Below are 21,806 nucleotides of genomic sequence, written 5' to 3' on the forward strand. Positions count from 1 at the left end.
GCTGAAAGTGTCATCCCTTTGGCCTTCATCTGGACAACCTGCTGCTGAGGGTTTCAGTCACTAGGCTGCCAGTTAAATAAGGTTTGTCAGATAATTAAAGAAATTAGCACCAGGCACCAGATTAACACCAATAACCGGGAAAGGATCTGAAAGTGTTCTCTAAAAGTCTCATTGAAGTTTTTTATTCCATGCATCAAAATATATGTAACTCATGAAATATGCTGTGACCTTGAAATGTAGGAGATTGTAGGTTGTTAGCGCTTTCTAGAATGTAAGAGAAAACTGGCTCTTATAATCCATAGAATACGTATTATTTGTTAGCTGAACTAAACTGAATTAAATATACTAGATTTGCAAAGGTTTCAGACACCTTCAGGTGGCTTTCTGCGTACGCTTGTGCACGTGTCGATCAGACGTAACGTGCAAAGTGACACCCACAAAACTCCGTTAAAACTCGGCTGAAAGCCAGAAGTGGAGGTTATTTCAAATCACTTGTATGCCAGTAAAAATTAATGACTTTTTCATTAATAGATTTTTAGTAACAATAAGAATAATAATTATAATAAGTGAGAAATTGTTCATAAGCTGAGCCATTTGTTTATGGCTCTGAGTGACAGACAGAATTTGTTGTATGTCTTATCTATGTTGGCTTGATTTCATAATTAAAAAAAATAATGGCAATTTTATTATACATATATACATAGATTTAAAAAAAAAAAAAAATCACATCCCCAGCTAGCTCACTATGTCGCCAACAATTTTGTGAAAAAAAGCAATAATTAATTCATGACAATCATCTATATACTGAACAGGTATGAGGATGTGATTTTGATAAAAGTCTCCAAAGTTCTTTTCCAAGTCGTTCTGGAGAACGGCGTCCGTTCACAGCCTCAATCGTAATAAAAATAAGCAGTTTAAACTCCACAGAACTTTCCAGATACGAAAGTGCGTTACTCCATGCGGTTATATGACCTATATGACGATCGGGTCGACGTTTACGTCAGATAGTTTTCTTGTACGTAAACGTCCTCACGCCCAGGAGCAGGAGAAAGGAAAATATGAACATATTAATTTTTTTTTAATTTACAGGATTTCTTGTGTAAACGATTTACTAACAAACTGTTGGCGTCCAGCTCGATAAACAAAACCCAGCATCTGTATTGTCTTTGCTGTATTGTTTTCTGTGAGATCTTTATCACTTGTTGCCCGTGTTTAAATTCACCTCGACTGAACTCAGAAACATCATTATAGCTTTATTATTTTTCCAAAATATTATTTATTTATTTGTAATATTATCGCACACAGCAGGCAGTGTTTCAAATCTTACGCAACACAGCTTTAAGAAAAGCAATTTTTTTATTCTTCTTCCCTATAATGACATTTAGAAAAAGAGCACGACACGACCGAACCTTAAACACGTCTCGTTTCGGAAGTGAGCAAAAGATTATTGTGAAACGTTTTTGTTTTTACTTGTTAAAAGTTTTTCTCCCTAAAATGGAGATTATCAGCAAGAGAGAAAAATACATTCGTTCGTTAGCGTTAGTATCGATGTGTGTTTCATTTTACTGTATTAGTCCCCTTAAAAAACGATCACATTCTCCCTGTAGAAGAAATTACAAAATGACTTTGCATATAATTCATTAATTATTATTCATTAATAATCACATGCTGGCTAAAAAAAAAAAGGTTCAGGCGAACCGGAGCCCCTGCGTATGTATTAATCCAAATAGCCTCGAAACGTCAGCGCGTGATTGGTCACGTTTGGTGTATTTATAGACGCGTAGGAGCGTCAGGAACCGCTGGAGCTTCTCTGGAGCAGGAGGGAGTGACAGACGTCGCAGACGCGCACCGGTCTGGGGTACGACGGCAGAGCCAGCTCGTTACCGGAACAGCTGTTGCAGTAAATGTCTCCGCAGTTCCTACAGTGGTGCTGAAAAGACGACATAAGACAGGAGTCAGATGTGGAAGAGCGAAACGGATCCAGACGAGAACGAGGACTCACTTTTCGGCGAGAAATGGAGAATTCCTTTCGGCACTGCTTACACTGTGTGGCTTCGTCGTCTTTCAGCCAAGCGTGACCCTGGATGTGGATGTTTAAAAAAAAAAACAAAAAAAAAAAACACGACATCACTGTGACGAGAACATGACGAGGAAGACGAGTGTGTGAAACTACATCTACGTCTCACGGCATTGAATGAAATCTCCAGCAGCTTTGAAAGTTTTGGCTGCAAGATTTTAATCTTATTAACGTGACTAAAATTCCTTCAGCTTTTCTACCTTCAACCGATTTGATCACTAAGATCAACAACAATAAGCAAAAACACTGTTGTGATGTAGGCCACGCCCACAGATGTGTTAGTTTTAGTTTAGTGTGTGTGTGTGTGTGTGTGTGTGTGTGTGTGTGTGTAAAACTCCAATCTCTCCACCGTTGACCTTTAAATGATCCGCATACCTTTAATGCTTTGTTGACTTCTTTAAAGTCCTCCATCTTCAGTTTGGACCTGGAGGCATGAACAGCGTGTACGTGACCCAGTATGATTAAGAGAATGTGAACTATAAATACAGTCTGGTGTATATTGTCTTACTGGCTGAGGTGAAGGCCCATCTCCTGCAGCGCCTGCTCCTGCTCCTCACACACCTGCTGCAGCTGTTTCTTCTCCTGCTGCAGGTTCAGCATTTCCTGTTCCGACACATTTCACGTAGAGCTCACAGACAAATACGTCTCACTATAACCTACAGACGTGTTCTTATAGGGAAATAATCATCAGTGATGCTACAGCTGCACTTGGCATTACATGACTTTTATAAGATTGTGTAAAAGGAAACACAGACAGCACTGTGTGTGTGTGTGTGTGTGTGTGTGTGTGTGTGTGTGTGTGTGTGTGTGTGTGTGTGAGAGACACTGACCATCTGAAGGCCTTGCAGCTGTTGCAGCTGTGTTCGTAGTTCAGTGCTGTTGTCCTGCTCACGCTGCAGATCTCTCTGCAGACTCTGCCTCTGCTCCTTCTCCCTGCTTAGCTCCGCCTCCAGCTTCGCCCTGTGGCACACACGGACACACACGGGCACACATGGACACACACGGGCACACATGGACACACACAGACACAGACACGGACACACACAGACACGGACACACACACAGACACGGACACACACACAGACACGGACACACACACGGACACGGACACACACACACACACGGACGGACACACGCACACACACGGACGGACACACACACGGACGGACACACACGGACGGACACACATGGACGGACACACACACGGACGGACACACACACGGACGGACGGACACACACACACACACACGGACACACACACACGGACACACACACACGGACACACACACGGACACACGGACACACACACACGGACACACACACACACGGACACACGCACACACGGACACACACACACATATAATTAGCAAAATACACAATGTTAAACTTGTGTCTACACGAGTTATTACAGTTTATTTTTAGACCTTTAGACACCAACAGTCTTGTGGTACCTCAGCGTGTCGAGGTCAGTGAGGCGTTTCTGCAGCTCCTCCACTCTCCCTTTCATTTCTGAACACAGCTCTTTCTGACTCTCCTCTGTGTTCTTCCTTCCACTTTCTGACTTCTGTAACCTGCAGTGTCCCAACAGACCTGTCACTCAAAACACCCTGAACACTGGATCGGCTAAAACGTTCTAGATAATTTACACCTTCTAATGAATTAGTGACTCGAACTTTACCTCTGTTCCAGCTCTTTCATTGTTGTTTCCATCTCCTTCATCTTCTCCTCCAGGCTCACAGCTGCCTCATCTTTCTTTTGCATCATGCTGTTGGCATCCTTCAGAGGGAGGGAGGGAGAGAGAGAGAGAGAGACAGAGGGAGAGAGTCAGAGACAGACAGACAGAGAGATGGAGAGAGACAGAGAGAGAGAGAGAGAGAAAGAGAGAGAGACAGAGAGAGAGAGTCAGAGACAGACAGACAGAGAGATGGAGGAGACAGAGACAGAGAGAGAGAGACAGACAGACAGAGAGAGAGAGAGAGTCAGAGACAGAGAGAAAGAGACAGAGAGAGAGAGAGAGAGAGAGAGAGAGAGAGAGACAGACAGACAGAGAGAGAGACAGCGAGAGAGAGAGTCAGAGACAGAGAGAGAGAGAGAGAGAGAGAGTCAGAGACAGAGAGAAAGAACAACACCTGTCAAGGGTGAGACAATGTAATGCTTGAAATAAGTAGAAATATCTGAAAATAGAGATTAAAAACTATCGAATACACAGAAATAGTAATTAAATTTGATTATAGTCAACATAATTGTTTAGTTTTGTTCATTTCTCAATCATTTTGTTTCAGGACACAAGTCACAGAATAAAAAAACTACTTTTTTTTATTACTTCGGGACAAAATTATATTGCATAAGAATTACATTTCAGGGTGGTTAATAAAAAAAAACACAAACATTTTTATATATATTTTTTGACTTTAGTGTACTTAGAAACATGTTCTGTGCTTTTTTTTTTTTAAACCCCAGAGAACCTGAGACTGAGTTTTTGGATGTAAACCCAGAACACACACCTGTGCTTTGTTGAACATCTGCAGGTTGAGAGATTTGACCTGGTCCAGTTGTTGCCGCAGAGCCGCCAGCGTGTCGTGTTTCTCGTGAATGTCCTTCTCTAACAGCTTCATGGCGACTTCCATCTCCTGCTTCAGACCCACCTGCAGCTCCAGCTCCTTCTGCAGCTCCTGAACGACCAACAGCTGAATCAGGACAACTTGCTCAATGCCTTTTAATAAAAGGTGACCAGTGTATATCTGTACGATATTAAAATAAATAAATAAATAAACGTTATGACTCGGTGTCTGACCTGCCGGATGCGCTTCTCCTCCTTGTACTGCTTCCACACCACATTGTACATTTCATCCAGACCTTGTCTGGTCTGCTTGTAGGTCTCCAGCTCCACCTGGCTGTCCTGCAGCGTCACCTGGAGGAATAGGATGAGGACGCAGCAATGTGATACCCACAATGCACTGCTGGGATCATTGCTCTTATCTGTGACTTAATCTTACCTCTTCTTTTCTCTGGCTGTTCTGGAGGATGGCGGTGTTCTCCTGCCGGAGCTGCTCCTGCTCCTCCCTCAGGGAATTGATACGGTCTGTAGCTGCAGAGAGCTACACAACACACACACACACAGAGACACACACACAGAGACACACATACACACACACATACACACACACATACATACAGAGACACATCATCCTTTCTGCTAATTTGAAAAAACAAACAAACACTGTCTTAGTGCATTACGATTTTTACAGACAGGAGCTCTGACCTCCTCAATGAGTTTAGAGTTGGTCTTCTCCAGGGAGTCCATCTTGGATTGAAGGTCCGTCACTGTGCCGCTCAGGTGGCGGTTTAGTTCTTCTATGTAGTGCTTCTGGTCCAGAATCGCGGTCATTTTAGTGTCACTGACGAGCAAAACAGCAGTAAAACAGATTAGGATCCAAGCACCGTCTTTGTCTTCGTCTCCATGTGGAAATCTTCAGCAGCCAGAAGAATGCTTTATATAATGTGTACGAAATACAGAAGTGATAGCAGGAAGTCCCACACACACACACACGGACCCACACACACACACACACACACGGACACGGACCCACACACACACACACACACGGACCCACACACACACACACACAGACCCACACACACACACACACACACACGGACCCACACACACACACACACGGACCCACACACACGGACCCACACACACGGACCCACACACACACGGACCCACACACACATGGACCCACACACACACGGACACACACACACACACACACACGGACCAACACACACACACGGACCCACACACACACACACACACACGGACCCACACACACGGACCCACACACACACACGGACCCCCACACACACACACGGACCCACACACACACACACGGACCCACACACACACACACGGACCCACACACACACACACGGACCCACACACACACGGACCCACACACACACACACGGACCCACACACACACACGGACCCACACACACACGGACCCACACACACACGGACCCACACACACACACGGACCCACACACACACACGGACCCACACACACACACACACACACGGACCCACACACACACACACACGGACCCACACACACACACACACACGGACCCACACACACACACGGACCCACACACACACACGGACCCACACACACACGGACCCACACACACACGGACCCACACACACACGGACCCACACACACACGGACCCACACACACACACGGACCCACACACACACACGGACCCACACACACACACGGACCCGGACCCACACACACACACGGACCCGGACCCACACACACACACGGACCCGGACCCACACGCGGACCCACACGCGGACACACACGCGGACCCACACGCGGACCCACACGCGGACACACACACGCGGACACACACACGCGGACACACACACGCGGACACACACACGCGGACACACACACGCGGACACACACACACACACGCGGACACACACACACACACGCGGACACACACACACACACGCGGACACACACACACACACACGCGGACACACACACACACACACGCGGACACACACACACACACACGCGGACACACACACACACACACGCGGACACACACACACACGCGGACACACACACACACGCGGACACACACACACACGCGGACACACACACACACGGGGACACACACACACACGGGGACACACACACACACGGGGACACACACACACACGGGGACACACACACACACGGGGACACACACACACACGGGGACACACACACACACGGGGACACACACACACACGGGGACACACACACACACGCGGACACACACACACGCGGACACACACACACGCGGACACACACACACGCGGACACACACACACACGCGGACACACACACACACGCGGACACACACACACACGCGGACACACACACACACACGCGGACACACACACACACGCGGACACACACACACACGCGGACACACACACACACGCGGACACACACACACACGCGGACACACACACACGGACACGGACACACGGACACGGACACACACACACGCGGACACACACACACACGCGGACACACACGCGGACCCACACGCGGACACACACGCGGACCCACACGCGGACCCACACGCGGACACACACACGCGGACACACACACACACACACGCGGACACACACACACACACACGCGGACACACACACACACACACACGCGGACACACACACACACGCGGACACACACACACACGCGGACACACACACACACGCGGACACACACACACACGCGGACACACACACACACGCGGACACACACACACACGCGGACACACACACACACGCGGACACGGACACACGGACACGGACACACGGACACACACGCGGACACACACGCGCGGACACACACACACGCGCGGACACACACACACGCGCGGACACACACACACGCGCGGACACACACACACGCGCGGACACACACACACGCGCGGACACACACACACGCGCGGACACACACACACGCGCGGACACACACACACGCGCGGACACACACACACGCGCGGACACACACACGCGCGGACACACACACGCGCGGACACACACACGCGCGGACACACACACACGCGCGGACACACACACACGCGCGGACACACACACACGCGCGGACACACACACACACACGCGGACACACACACACGCGGACACACACACACGCGGACACACACACGGACACGGACACACACACGGACACGGACACACACACGGACACGGACACACACACGGACACACACGGACACGGACACACGGACACGGACACGGACACACGACACGGACACACGGACACGGACACACACACACGGACACACACACACGGACACACACACACGGACACACACACACGGACACACACACACGGACACACACACGGACACACGGACGGACACACACACACGGACACGGACACGGACACACACACCCGGACACACGGACACGGACACGGACACACACACGGACACGGACACACACACACACGGACACACACACACACGGACACACACACACACGGACACACACACACGGACACACACACACACGGACACACACACACACGGACACACACACACACGGACACACACACACGGACACACACACACGGACACACACCAGGCAAATCTGGACGTACGTTTAACCTTAATAATATACTGAAATTAGTCATATTTAAAAGATGCAAATAAATTACTAAGAGCAAACAGATTTAAGGAGGCGACAACTCACTCTTGCGGGTTCTCGGTTGCCTGAGGGTCCTTTAGGTACAGCGAGAAATCAATAACACCCACCTGCAGCATCCAGATAACACACAACCAATCAAACTCCTGTATGGAAAATAGCTCCAGAAACAGAGACCGTGTGTGTGTGCGCGTGTGTGTTTGTGAGTGTGTGCATCACCTGAGAATCCAGGTCTTCCCCTTTCACACACAGGTTGGCATCGATGACGTTCAGCCCCACCAGCATCCCGGCGATAACGGCGCCTTCTTCCTCCATTACCACAGCTCCTGGCTCATAAAACTCCCTGTTACATAACAGCACAGAGATCTTTACACATCTCACACAAATATCATTCATTTATCACTTCATCTGATTGTTCAGAAGACTTTGATGCATTTTCTATGACAGCAGATCATAAGTACTGGCACCCTGCTATGTATGTAAATAAATACCCCCCATCCCCCCCCCCCCCTTTTTTTCTTTAACAAGGGTGCCAATAATTCTAAAGCTGTCTGTACATTTAATTATTACACATGTCAAATAATACATGCAGCATCATTTAAAATAAATACATTTTTATAAAAGATTTTTTTAGACTGAAATTTCATTTATTTATCTCTTCAGTGTGAATAACACAGAGCTGTGGCAGAAAGACAGATAAACAGTACAAACAGTCCAGACTGTTTGTGATAAGCAGCTCACCCCAGAAGGTCTTTCTTGTTTATAAGAACCTTCATGTAATCCGCCACTTTCTTCTGCATAAGCGCCAAATGCAGCCAGGCTCTCGCTCGGCCCAGCCCCGTCCTGTGAAAGAGAAACGCACGGGGTATAAAGTCTCAATAAATAAATACCCAGTGGTTCCTGACATGTTGTATACGTCACTTTGTGTGTCCTTATGATATACATATCCTTATAAACTACACTAACTAGAGTGAGAAATGTTTACCTTTAAAATCATTTCATTAAGTTTACAAAAGGAATTTCCCCAAATGTTGATTATTGTTGGATATATACCCTCACGTGATTCCTTGACATTCCCTCACGTGATTCCTTGACATTCCCTCACGTGATTCCTTGACATTCCCTCACGTGATTCCTTGACATTCCCTCACGTGATTCCTTGACATTCCCTCACGTGATTCCTTGACATTCCCTCACGTGATTCCTTGACATTCCCTCACGTGATTCCTTGACATTCCCTCACGTGATTCCTTGACATTCCCTCACGTGATTCCTTGACATTCCCTCACGTGATTCCTTGACATTCCCTCACGTGATTCCTTGACATTCCCTCACTTGATTCCTTGACATTCCCTCACTTGATTCCTTGACATTCCCTCACTTGATTCCTTGACATTCCCTCACTTGATTCCTTGACATTCCCTCACTTGATTCCTTGACATTCCCTCACTTGATTCCTTGACATTCCCTCACTTGATTCCTTGACATTCCCTCACTTGATTCCTTGACATTCCCTCACTTGATTCCTTGATATTCCCTCACTTGATTCCTTGACATTCCCTCACGTGATTCCTTGACATTCCCTCACTTGATTCCTTGACATTCCCTCACTTGATTCCTTGACATTCCCTCACTTGATTCCTTGACATACCCTCACTTGATTCCTTGACATACCCTCACTTGATTCCTTGACATACCCTCACTTGATTCCTTGACATACACTCACTTGATTCCTGGCATGTCTCGGACGCTCGTGGCGAGGTCGGCCGACTCGGGGCACAGCTTCTCCACCAGCTCCAGAGGAGCCCAGATGGATTTATTCTGCCCAATGAACGACTTCTTCACTGCAGCACGTTCATAGTAAAGGACAAAAAGTGTATGAATTCACACAGAAATTATACAAATGATCCTTGTATTGTTTTTAAAACAGAATTTTACCTTTCAGTCCGTGTTTAAGGCAGTGTTCCAGCACGACGAAGAACTGCTGCAGAGGAGGAAACTCCGAGTCGAGCGTCCGGCCCAGGCTGAGCGACGACTGGATCAGAACTTTTATACTGAGCTTCATCATGGATAACAGATTGGACCTCTCCACCAACATTGGATCTTTCATGGCTGCAAACACAACTTGCTGGTCAACACCACTCACGGATACTGAACTACGATGTGTATAATAATAATAATAATAATAATAATAATAATAATAATAATAATAACAACAATATTTGTATATGTTCACTATTATAGGCAAAAGTACATGGACCATCACACTGTCCTTGTTGAACATCTCGTTCTAGATTTATTCCCATTTCCTGTTAAAATGAGCTCTCTCTCTTCTCTCACCACTAGATGCTGGAGTGTGACTGTGAGGATGTGTGTTCATTTCATTGTGTCAGAGTCAGAGTCATTGTACAGGACACTTGAGTCCTTCCACTACAAACTTAACCTCCACAGTATGTCTTCATGGAGCTCTGTGCTTTGTTCCAGTGAAAAATTATAATGCAGGTTTGCTATACAGCAGTGAGTCAGTGTGATGGTGTGTGTGTGTATCAGTGTGATGGTGTGAATCAGTGTGTCAGTGACATGCTGACACACTGATACACACACCATCATACTTATATGTGTTATATGTGTATATATAATGATATATATAAAAGTCCCACCCTGTTTAGTGGAGTCAGACGTGTATATAGTGATATATGTGTAGTTATATGTGTATATATAATGATATATATAAAAGTCCCACCCTGTTTAGTGGAGTCAGAGGTGTATATAGTGATATATGTGTAGTTATATGTGTATATATAATGATATATATAAAAGTCCCACCCTGTTTAGTGGAGTCAGGCGTGTCCGGATTAGGAGCCTCACACCCGGATAAGGACCTCCGCAAGCCGCCGCTGCTGATGCTTTCAGACGCTTTTCGGGCAAACGACATAATCGGCGCCGACCACAAACTCTCGAAAGTTTTATCCTTCCGTTCTGTATCCGACTCTCCTGTCAGACTGTCCTGTTCCCCCGCCGTCCTTCCTGTTTTATCGTCTTTAACAGCATTGTTTTGAACTCCGTCCGCCATTTTCACTGAGTCTAATCACATGATACCAGGCAAGATAAATCGAGTGGCGTCAGACTCAAGTAATCGCTCAAACATCACATGATGCCACTGGATTATTATGTCTTATGGCAGAACAGTGTCAACTATTACACATTTTAATCATTGTTTTTAATATCTTATATAGATCACATGTGACGTGTACACGTCCTCATGTACAGTAAACTATTATTAATAGGAACTGTATTGTTTTAGAATAATTAATATTATAACCCTGTATATATGTGTAATAATGCTGTTATAGAACATTAATAAACACCTGATGTATCTGTAATTAGCATCAGTTTGTGACAAAGCTTTTTCTGTGTCAATCTTTTGCTTGAATTTGTGTGAAATTAGACTTCATGTTCTACTGTAATGATAAACATGGTGACTATATGGGCCTTTATATTACATTACTCTTGTTTCATTAACATTTTCATGAGTGTCCAAACACATCAGCCTTCAATACAGATACCAACAGTTCTGGATTGAACCAGTTTTATTCTTTGTCATCCTGATCATCCTCATCCTCTGTAATAAACTTTCAATTCAATTCAATTCAATTCAATTCAAATTGATTTCTATAGTGCTTTTTACTTCAGTTGACATTGTCTAAGAGCAGCTTTACAGAACATAAACATAGAACAAAAGGTTATTATAAAGAATAATACAAAGATTAATAGAATACAAACTTCAAGATTAATATTAGATATATTTAAATGTGTTTGTATTTATCTCTAATGAACAAGCCTGAGGTGACTGAGGTGACTGTGGGGAGGAAAAAGTCCCTTAGATGGAAGAGGAAGAAACCTTGAGAGGAACCAGACTCAAAATGAACCTCATCCTCATTTGGGTGACACTGGTGGGTGTGATTATAAATATCTATCTATCTACCTATCTATCTATCTATCTATCTATCTATCTATCTATCTATCTATCTATCTATCTATCTATCTATCTGTCTGTCTGTTTGTCTGTCTGTTTGCTGTCTATCTATCTTTCTCTCTATCTATCTATCTATCTATCTATCTATCTATCTATCTATCTATCTATCTATCTATCTATCTGTCTGTCTGTCTGTATATATATATTTAATATCTATTACATTTTATATACCATTAATTAATTAATTAACTTATTTATTTATATACTAGTTGTAATAATTTATAATGCATTCAAAGTAAAGACCTTTTATTGGTATATTCAGTATGTAATGCAATTTGTATTGATGGCTCATCTGTGCATAATTCTCTCTGTATGAGAAAGGCTGGATTCAGGGAACATCCACAGAAGATCGACTGAGGCTGAGGTTTGACATCCTCTTCACCTGAACCTATTACCACAAAAGGCAAACATTTTTAGTACCATGCAACACAAAGTTTAGTACACTATCTGTTATGAGTTATGGGACACAGCCTTAAGACCACAGGCCTCTAATTTAGCACCTGGTTAGGATGTTGTCGCTGTCCATGGTGTTGAAACTCAAGTGAAGAAATCCTATCACATAACAAATGCAGCTAAGCTATTACAGCCTGTAATTCTAGCAATTTATGATTTTTTATCTCAAACATGTCAAGCAACTGGAAGTAAACATCATACAAGTTTACATACGTGATGGAGAGATAATGAGGAACTCTGTAAAAATAAAAGTCTTATTCTATTTATAAAACTGAGCAGTTTAGTGTCTCGCTCAAGGGTCACAGTTGTGTTCACACAATCGGTTCTGTCAGTTTAACTCACAATGATCAATGTTACTGTAACTGCTGAGGTATCATTTATAGTAAATTAATAAATACTGATTAAATAAACACTGCTATCGCCCTATAGGTGGCAGTAAATTCTCACCCATCAAGCTCGATTAGTAAAATTTAGAAAGAAATAAGTTACATTAAACAATTAAGGAAATTATGTTGTATTTATAGTAATTGTTGTACTGGCAATTATTCACTGTTATATATTATATATTTTGACAAAAACAGACGTCATGCTAAGACTGACTTTACTGACTTTACTGCCTATTATTTGATCATTGTAGACAAATACTGTATATCTGAAGATGTTCAGTTTTATCATACACTTTAATACAATCACAGTTCTGCTGAACACAACACTGACAATCCCACATGACTACAGGAATATCTAGGGACAAATCTGTGTGGACTCTAATCCAAAGTGACTTATTTGGCATTTCTTTACACTAAAAAAAAAGTTGAATTGTTTAGTGAGCAGTTAAAACACACAACAGTGAGATGTTAGTGTAGACAAACGTGAGTGTACGAGTAAACCACATTTTCCATTTGATCATAACATCTATAACATACATCTTTGTACAACAACACAACTCAAATATGGAACAATGTGGTGTAGATGAAGGCAGATCAGGCAGTTAGGCAGTCACATGACTTTTCTTTTAAATACAACCAATCACGTCATCAATGAATACAACCAATCACATGTCAACAGATCAGATTCTGAGCATGCTCAGTACAGACCGCCTGTAGTATGAATATAAAATCAAACCGTGCTTCAAGTGCATTCACATTCTGTTAATAAATGAGATACAAACACTGTAGAATTGATAAGAAATGAACAATGAGCAGTTTCTGGATTTTACTTTTCATCTTCAGCACCATGTGTAAGTAATATGAGCAAATTATCTCCATCTAGTTTGATGTATTTTGAAAACAAGTTTATTACAATAAAAGAAAATGAAGCTGTATGTGGAAAGAATTTCAATATTTTTTTCTTTAATCATGTGTTTAATATTGATTTTTAAAATAAATGTATCCCTTAATTAATTTATTTGTTTTTCTAGATACGGTCCATCCCAGTACACACTGGGTTACTGCACAATCTCCAACAAAGTCACAAGTTTATCAGCCTAATAAAGAGCTTAATGTAAAAATTGGAGACTCGGCGACTCTACGGTGTTGTAGTTCAAAAAAACAAACAATAGTCTGGTATAAGCAACCAAACAGAGAAAAACCTCAGATTATAGTCACTGTGTATAAAGATAGTAAAGAAACTTTTCACACTGGATTCCAAAAGTCTTGTTTTCAAATAGAAAGATCTTCAAACTGCATCAATATGACTATTTTAAACACCACTCAGTCTGACGAAGCCATGTACTACTGTGCGGTGTGGACACCTTACCTTGTGTTTGGAGATGGAACTTATTTACAAATTAAAGGTAGGATTCTGAGTTGATTCTGAATGTTTAAGCTCCTGGTTTAATGTAGTGATGGAAGATGGAACCTGGAAGATAAATAATAGTGAAGTAGTGAAATGTTAACTGTGTTTTCTTCAACAACACTGAGTTACAGACTTTTACTAAGTGAATCCTGATCAATGTTTATAGGTGATCATGTTACTATTGCATCAGAAACATCTAAAGCAGCTCTGTGTGATAATTCAGTGGTGTGTGAACCAACACCGCATGGAAACAACACTAACACCAACACACAACACAACACAGGTGAGATGTCAGTGTTTTGTACTAATCTAAATATAATGTGGTGAAATAACAGAATCAGAAATGATCAGATCTCTACATCGGACAGTGATCGGTTTGGGATCGGCTTTGGGTTTGTGCGCACTTCTGATTTTCTGTCTCACTTATTTCATACTGAGGAGAAGAAAACCTAAAACCTCTAGATGTGAGTTTTTTTGTCACCACATAAATTAAAAATACAGTTTAGAAATACAGTAAAGTTTAATTCTTTTAAAACTACTAATTAGTGTATTTCTATATTAATAGCTAACACTGCTGTAGAAGATTCTCCAGGAACGATGCAGGTAAAAAAATGTTTTTAGTGTTATTACTCATATTATTATTATTATTATTATTATTATTATTATTATTATTATTATTATTATTATTATTATTATTATTATTATTATTATTATTATTATTATTATTATTATTATTCAGGAATCTGAAGCTGAATCACTGAATTATGCGGCTTTGCAATTCTCCAAGAGGAAAACCAAAGCTGAAAAAAGAAAACCCGTCTCATCAGATGAGTGTGTGTACTCTGATGTGAAGAAATCTGTAAGATAACATAAATGTCTCATGGTCAAACACATGGTACTATTACACAAAGATAACCTTTTAGCAAAGAAAGTAAAGAGTAAAATATAATCCTTAATTATCATTACGAGTTAGAAATCTACATTAATGTCAAGTCTTGAAATTTTCACAATGATTTCTTTCAAATTTCCTGATCTTACATTTCACCAGCAGTAAATCCAAGAAAAATTTTTTTTTATCATTTTTTATGTTGCTGTTTAATTTTAGTCTTTTATTTCATACAGATTTTGTATATCTTTTTTTTTTTTTTACAATAAATGTAAAGAGCAAATACAGTAAAAATGTGTATATGCTTTTTTTGTACCTTAGTTTAAATAATATGTTAAATAATTATTATTATTATTATTATTATTATTATTATTATTATTATTATTATTATTATTATTATTATAGTAAATGATCCATTACTGATGTGTGTTTAAAAAAGTTGTGAGTTGGTTTTAAATATACTGTAATTCAGCAACAGAGACAGAGACATTCAGTGAATAGAGATTTTCACACTGCAACATACATCCTTTATTCTGTTATTGAACATAGTTATTGGTCTTTTTTGTTGATTTCTCACTATGAGTGATCCAAATTTTTCTGACCACCTGATTTTTAAAAACATATAATTCCAAGGGAGATTATCTAAAAAAAAATTATAACTAAAAATACTCCAGTAAACATCACCGTGATAGACTGCACCATCACCTCATATAACACGTGCACTTAAAAGTATTTGTACATCCTGTTTGTTGCAGCTAAACCATTTTGCCCAAGTACGTGTTAACACTTTGCTGCGCTTATACAGGAAGACTAACGAAGAGCAACAGGTTCATCAGACAAATTCTGACCACAACTGACACCCAGCAACAGCTTTGTCCAGCAAAAACTTTTGTGAAGTGCATTCAGTATCTCCAGTCTCTAATGTTAGCTTTCACTTACTGTATGTCTTAAGAGTCGACTAATTGATTTCAACAAGAAACTGCTCAGTGCCCTGACCTTCATCACTATTTTGGTTAATTTTGCTGCTCTAAACACACAAGATTTATTTCAGTAGTTAATGAGACATGAGGCTTGAACCTGGTTTAATCCTCATGCATATGATTGAGAATTTATTTAACTGCCTTTATTTATATTTGTCTTTAAATAATGGCCTATTTCAGCTGCTGCTTCATTGACTCATTGATTCACAGATTCAGTATCTGACTCACTCATTCACCAAAGGTCACACTGTATTAGTTATTCTGTGATTAATGTTGCTATGCTAAATACTAAACTAATGCTAATGTTGCTATCCTAAATACTGAGATATAACCTAGAGACATGTTATCAAAGAATAATATAAATAATAAAATACAGACACAGACTCATCTAGCTTTAGGCATTTAAATTAAAATGATTATTTTACTGTGAACATCCTCCGTTATTTTATTATTGTTTTTCAATTTAAAGCTGAAACAAACGAATTATAATTTTAATAAATACCGCTATCACCCGCTAGGTGGCAGTAAAATCTCACCCATCAATCTCTGTTTGTAAAACGTAGGTGTAGAAAGAATTAAGTTGCATTAAATTCCTGAGGAAATGTTGCAGTATTTATAGTAATTTATAAACATAAATCTATATTATATTTTATAAAATTAAATTGTGCCAAAGAAGTCTACAGTGTCCTGCCTCAATGTCTATCGTCCCATGATGAAGTGCTTTGAGAAGCTTGTCATGAGGACATTAAGACCCAGCTCTTACCTTTACTGGATGCCTGCAGTTTACAAACCGCTCCACAGACGATGCCAGTGACACGACCCTTCATCTGGCCCTCATCCACCTGGACAATAAAGACACTGCTGGGCCTGAACACCTCCCCCACCACATGGGTCCTGGACTTCCTGACTAGGAGACATCAGTTAATCAGGATCAGGAACAGCATCTCCAGCACCACCACACTGAACACTGGGGCTCCACAGGGCTGCGAGCTATTTTGAATGAACCCACACACCCCTCACACACACTCTTAATCTCACACACACTCTTCACCACACACCCTTCACCCCACACACCTCTCACACACACTCTTCACCCCACATACCCCTCATACACAGTCTTCACCCAACACACCCCTCACACACTTATTACCCCACAGACCCCTCACACTCTTCACCCCACACACCCCTCACACACACTCATCACCCCACACACCTCTCACACACACTTTTTACCCCACACACCCCTCACACACACTTTTCATTCCACACACACACTCTTCACCCCACACACCCCTCACACACACTCATCACCCCACAGACATCTTTTCACCCAAACACACCCCTCTCACACCTTCATCACCCACACACCCCTCACACACACTCCACACACCACACCCCCCTTACACACACTCATCTCCCCACACACCCCTCACACACACTCTTCACCCCTCCCACACATACCATTTACATACACTCTTCACCCCACACACACTCTTCACCCCACACATACCATTTACACACACTCTTCACCCCACACACACTTCACACACACTCTTCACCCCTCACACACACTTTTCACTGAACACACCCCTTACACACACTCTTCACTCAAAACACCTCTCACACACCCTCATCACCCCACACAACCCTCACACACACTCTTCATCCCACACACTCCTTACACACACTCATCACCCCACATACCCCTCACACACACTCTTCAACCGACACACCCCCATACACACTATTCACCCCACACACACCTCACACACACACTCTTCACCCCACACATACCCCTCACACACACTCTTCACCCCAACACACCCCTCACACACACTCTTCACCTCACACACACTTAACCACTCGAACACCTTAAACACTTAGCTACCACATCCCTTGTGTACTGCGTCAGCTATATATGGTTGAAATGACAGTAAAATCTTCTTTACCTGACTTCAGATCTCAGGGCAGACCTTGACTTTTCTTGCTATTATTTGATCATTGTAGACAAATACTGTATATCTGAAGACGTTCAGTTCTATAATACACTTTAATACAATCACAGTTCTGCTGAACACAACACTGACAATCCCACATGACTACAGGAATATCTAGGGACAAATCTGTGTGGACTCGAATCCAAAGTGACTTATCTGGCATTTCGTTACCCTACAAACTAATTTAATTGTTTGTGAGCAAAGTGAGCAGTTAAAACACACAACAGTGAGATGTTAGTGTAGACACATGTGAGTGTACGAGTAAACCACATTTTCCATTTGATCATAACATCTATAACGATGTAGGCAGATCAGAATACCACATGATTGTGTTACATCCCTTTTCTTTTAAATACAACCAATCACATGTCATATTCTGAGCATGCTCAGTACAGACCGCCTGTAATATGAATATAAAATCAAACTGTGCTTCAAGTGCATTCACATTCTGTTAATAAATGAGATACAAACACTGTAGAATTGATAAGAAATGAACAATGAGCAGTTTCTGGATTTTACTTTTCATTTTCAGCACCATGTGTAAGTAATATGAGCAAATTATTGCAATTATTGTTGTTTATATTTATAATAATATCTGAATTACATTCATTAACTAATTAGAGTGTTTGTTGTTCTAGACACAGTCCATCCTGGTAGACACTGGGTTACTGCACAATCTCTAACAAAGCCACCAGTTTATCAGCCTGATAAAGAGCTCAGTGTGAATATCGGAGACTTGGCGACTCTACGGTGTTGTGTTTCTGAAAATGTATATATAATTACATGGTATAAACAACCAGACAGTGAAAAACCTCAGATTATAGTCACAGTGTATAAAAGTGTTGGAGAAACTTTTCACACTGGATTCCAAAAGTCTCGTTTTCGAATAGAAAAATCTTCAAACTGTTTCAATATTATAATTTTAAACACCATTCAGTCTGACGAAGCCATGTACTACTGTGCAGTGAGGACATCCATCACTGTGTTTGGAGATGGAACTTATTTACAAATTAAAGGTAGGATTCTGAGTTGATTCTGAATGTTTAAGCTCCTGGTTTAATGTAGTGATGGAAGATGGAACCTGGAAGATAAATAATAGTGAAGTAGTGAAATGTTAACTGTGTTTTCTTCAACAACACTGAGTTACAGACTTTTACTAAGTGAATCCTGATCAATGTTTATAGGTGATCATGTTACTATTGCATCAGAAACATCTAAAGCAGCTCTGTGTGATAATTCAGTGGTGTGTGAACCAACACCGCATGGAAACAACACTAACACCAACACACAACACAACACAGGTGAGATGTCAGTGTTTTGTACTAATCTAAATATAATGTGGTGAAATAACAGAATCAGAAATGATCAGATCTCTACATCGGACAGTGATCGGTTTGGGATCGGCTTTGGGTTTGTGCGCACTTCTGATTTTCTGTCTCACTTATTTCATACTGAGGAGAAGAAAACTTGAAACCTCTAGATGTGAGTTTTTTTTGTCATCACATAAAGTAAAAATACAGTTTAGAAATACAGTAAAGTTTAATTCTTTTAAAACTACTAATTAGTGTATTTTTATATTAATAGCTAACACTGCTGTAGAAGATTCTCCAGGAACGATGCAGGTAAAAAAAAAAATTCCCTTACAGTGTTATTACTCATTTAATTATTATTATTATTATTATTATTATTATTATTATTATTATTATTATTATTATTATTATTATTCAGGAATCTGAAGCTGAATCACTGAATTATGCGGCTTTGCAATTCTCCAAGAGGAAAACCAAAGCTGAAAAAAGAAAACCCGTCTCATCAGATGAGTGTGTGTACACTGATGTGAAGAAATCTGTAAGATAACATAAATGTCTCATGGTCAAACACATGGTACTATTACACAAAGATAACCTTTTAGCAAAGAAAGTAAAGAGTAAAATATAATCCTTAATTATCATTACGAGTTAGAAATCTACATTAATGTCAAGTCTTGAAATTTTCACAATGATTTCTTTCAAATGTCCTGATCTTACATTTCACCAGCAGTAAATACAAGAAAAAAAATAAAATGTATGATTCTTTATATGCTGTATAATTTTTGTGTTTTATTTCATACAGATTTTGTATATCTTTTTTTTACAATAAATGTAAAGAACAATTACAGTAAAAATGTGTATATGCTTTTTTTGTACATTAGTTTAAATAATAATAATAATAATAATAATAATAATAATAATAATAATTGTTGTTGTTGTTGTTATTATTATTATTATTATTATTATTATTATTATTATTATTATTATTATAGTAAATGATCCATTACTGTTGTGTGTTTAAAAAAGTTGTGAGTTGGTCCTAAATATACTTTAAGTCAGCGACAGAGACATTGAGGGAATAGAGATTTTCACACTGCAACATACATCCTTTATTCTGTTATTGAACATAGTTATGGGTCTTTTTTGTTGATTTCTCACTATGAGTGATCGAGCAAATTTTTCTGAACACCTGATTTTTAAAAACATATAATTCCAAGTGAGATTATCTAATAAAAAATTATAACTAAAAATACTCCAGTAAACATCGCCGTGATAGACTGCACCATCACCTCATATAACACATGCACTTAAAGGTATTTGTACATCCTGTTTGTTGCAGCTAAACCATTTTGCCCAAGTACGTGTTACCACTTTGCTGCGCTTATACAGGAAGACTAACAAGAGCAAAGGTTCATCAGACAAATTCTGACCACAACTGACACCCAGCAACAGCTTTGTCCAGCAACAGCTTTTGTGAAGTGCATTCAGTATCTCCAGTCTCTAATGTTAGCTTTCACTTATGTCTTAAGAGTCGACTTATTGATTTCAACAAGAAACTGCTCAGTGCCCTGGTCTTCATCACTATTTTGGTTAATTTTGCTGTTCTAGTCTTTATAAAATTCACATTTTTTCAACATAAACACACAAGATTTATTTCAGTAGTTAATGAGACATGAGGCTTGAACCTGGTTTAATCCTCATGCATATGATTGAGAATTTATTTAACTGCCTTTATTTATATTTGTCTATAATTTATATTTTTTATATAATGGCCTATTTCAGCTGCTGCTTCATTGACTCATTGATTCACCGATTCAGTATCTGACTCACTCATTCACCAAAGGTCACACTGTATTAGTTATTCTGTGATTAATGTTGCTATGCTAAACACCTAAGTGTGTGTGTGCCCTGTGATGGGTTGGCACTCCGTCCAGGGTGTATCCTGCCTTGATGCCCGATGACGCCTGAGATAGGCACAGGCTCCCCGTGACCCGAGGTAGTTCGGATAAGCGGTAGAAGATGAATGAAATT

At 41.0% G+C, this 21,806-nt stretch overlaps 1 protein-coding gene and 2 long non-coding RNA genes across 4 annotated transcripts; 2 read left to right on the forward strand and 1 right to left on the reverse strand.

Moving 5' to 3' along the window:
• Positions 1–1,252: 1,252 nt before the first annotated feature.
• On the reverse strand, positions 1,253–11,403 carry rufy1 (RUN and FYVE domain containing 1). 2 transcript variants are annotated; one of them, XM_060884920.1, is made up of 17 exons: positions 11,146–11,403; positions 10,258–10,431; positions 10,046–10,163; positions 9,061–9,162; positions 8,539–8,662; positions 8,368–8,429; positions 5,340–5,475; positions 5,074–5,175; positions 4,872–4,988; positions 4,582–4,749; positions 3,756–3,853; positions 3,529–3,648; positions 2,908–3,037; positions 2,586–2,680; positions 2,453–2,501; positions 2,003–2,080; positions 1,253–1,930 (listed from the first exon to the last, which is right to left on the reverse strand). In XM_060884920.1, the coding sequence occupies exons 1-17, from the start codon at positions 11,390–11,392 to the stop codon at positions 1,790–1,792; spliced, it is 2,061 nt and encodes a 686-aa protein (XP_060740903.1). In that variant the 5' UTR covers positions 11,393–11,403; the 3' UTR covers positions 1,253–1,789. The 2 variants fall into 2 exon arrangements, with proteins under 2 accessions (XP_060740903.1, XP_060740902.1); XM_060884919.1 differs by having other exon boundaries at positions 1,253–2,080.
• A 3,268-nt stretch (positions 11,404–14,671) lies between these two features.
• LOC132855987 (uncharacterized) lies at positions 14,672–15,619 on the forward strand. Its single transcript, XR_009649391.1, has 3 exons — positions 14,672–15,066; positions 15,168–15,205; positions 15,342–15,619. It is a non-coding gene; the product is annotated as an uncharacterized LOC132855987 (long non-coding RNA).
• Positions 15,620–19,552: 3,933 nt separating this feature from the next.
• On the forward strand, positions 19,553–20,509 carry LOC132855986 (uncharacterized). The gene is made up of 3 exons (XR_009649390.1): positions 19,553–19,947; positions 20,050–20,087; positions 20,194–20,509. It is a non-coding gene; the product is annotated as an uncharacterized LOC132855986 (long non-coding RNA).
• Positions 20,510–21,806: the final 1,297 nt, after the last annotated feature.

This window comes from Tachysurus vachellii, chromosome 13, assembly GCF_030014155.1.
Source record: "Tachysurus vachellii isolate PV-2020 chromosome 13, HZAU_Pvac_v1, whole genome shotgun sequence".
Lineage (NCBI taxonomy): Eukaryota > Metazoa > Chordata > Actinopteri > Siluriformes > Bagridae > Tachysurus > Tachysurus vachellii.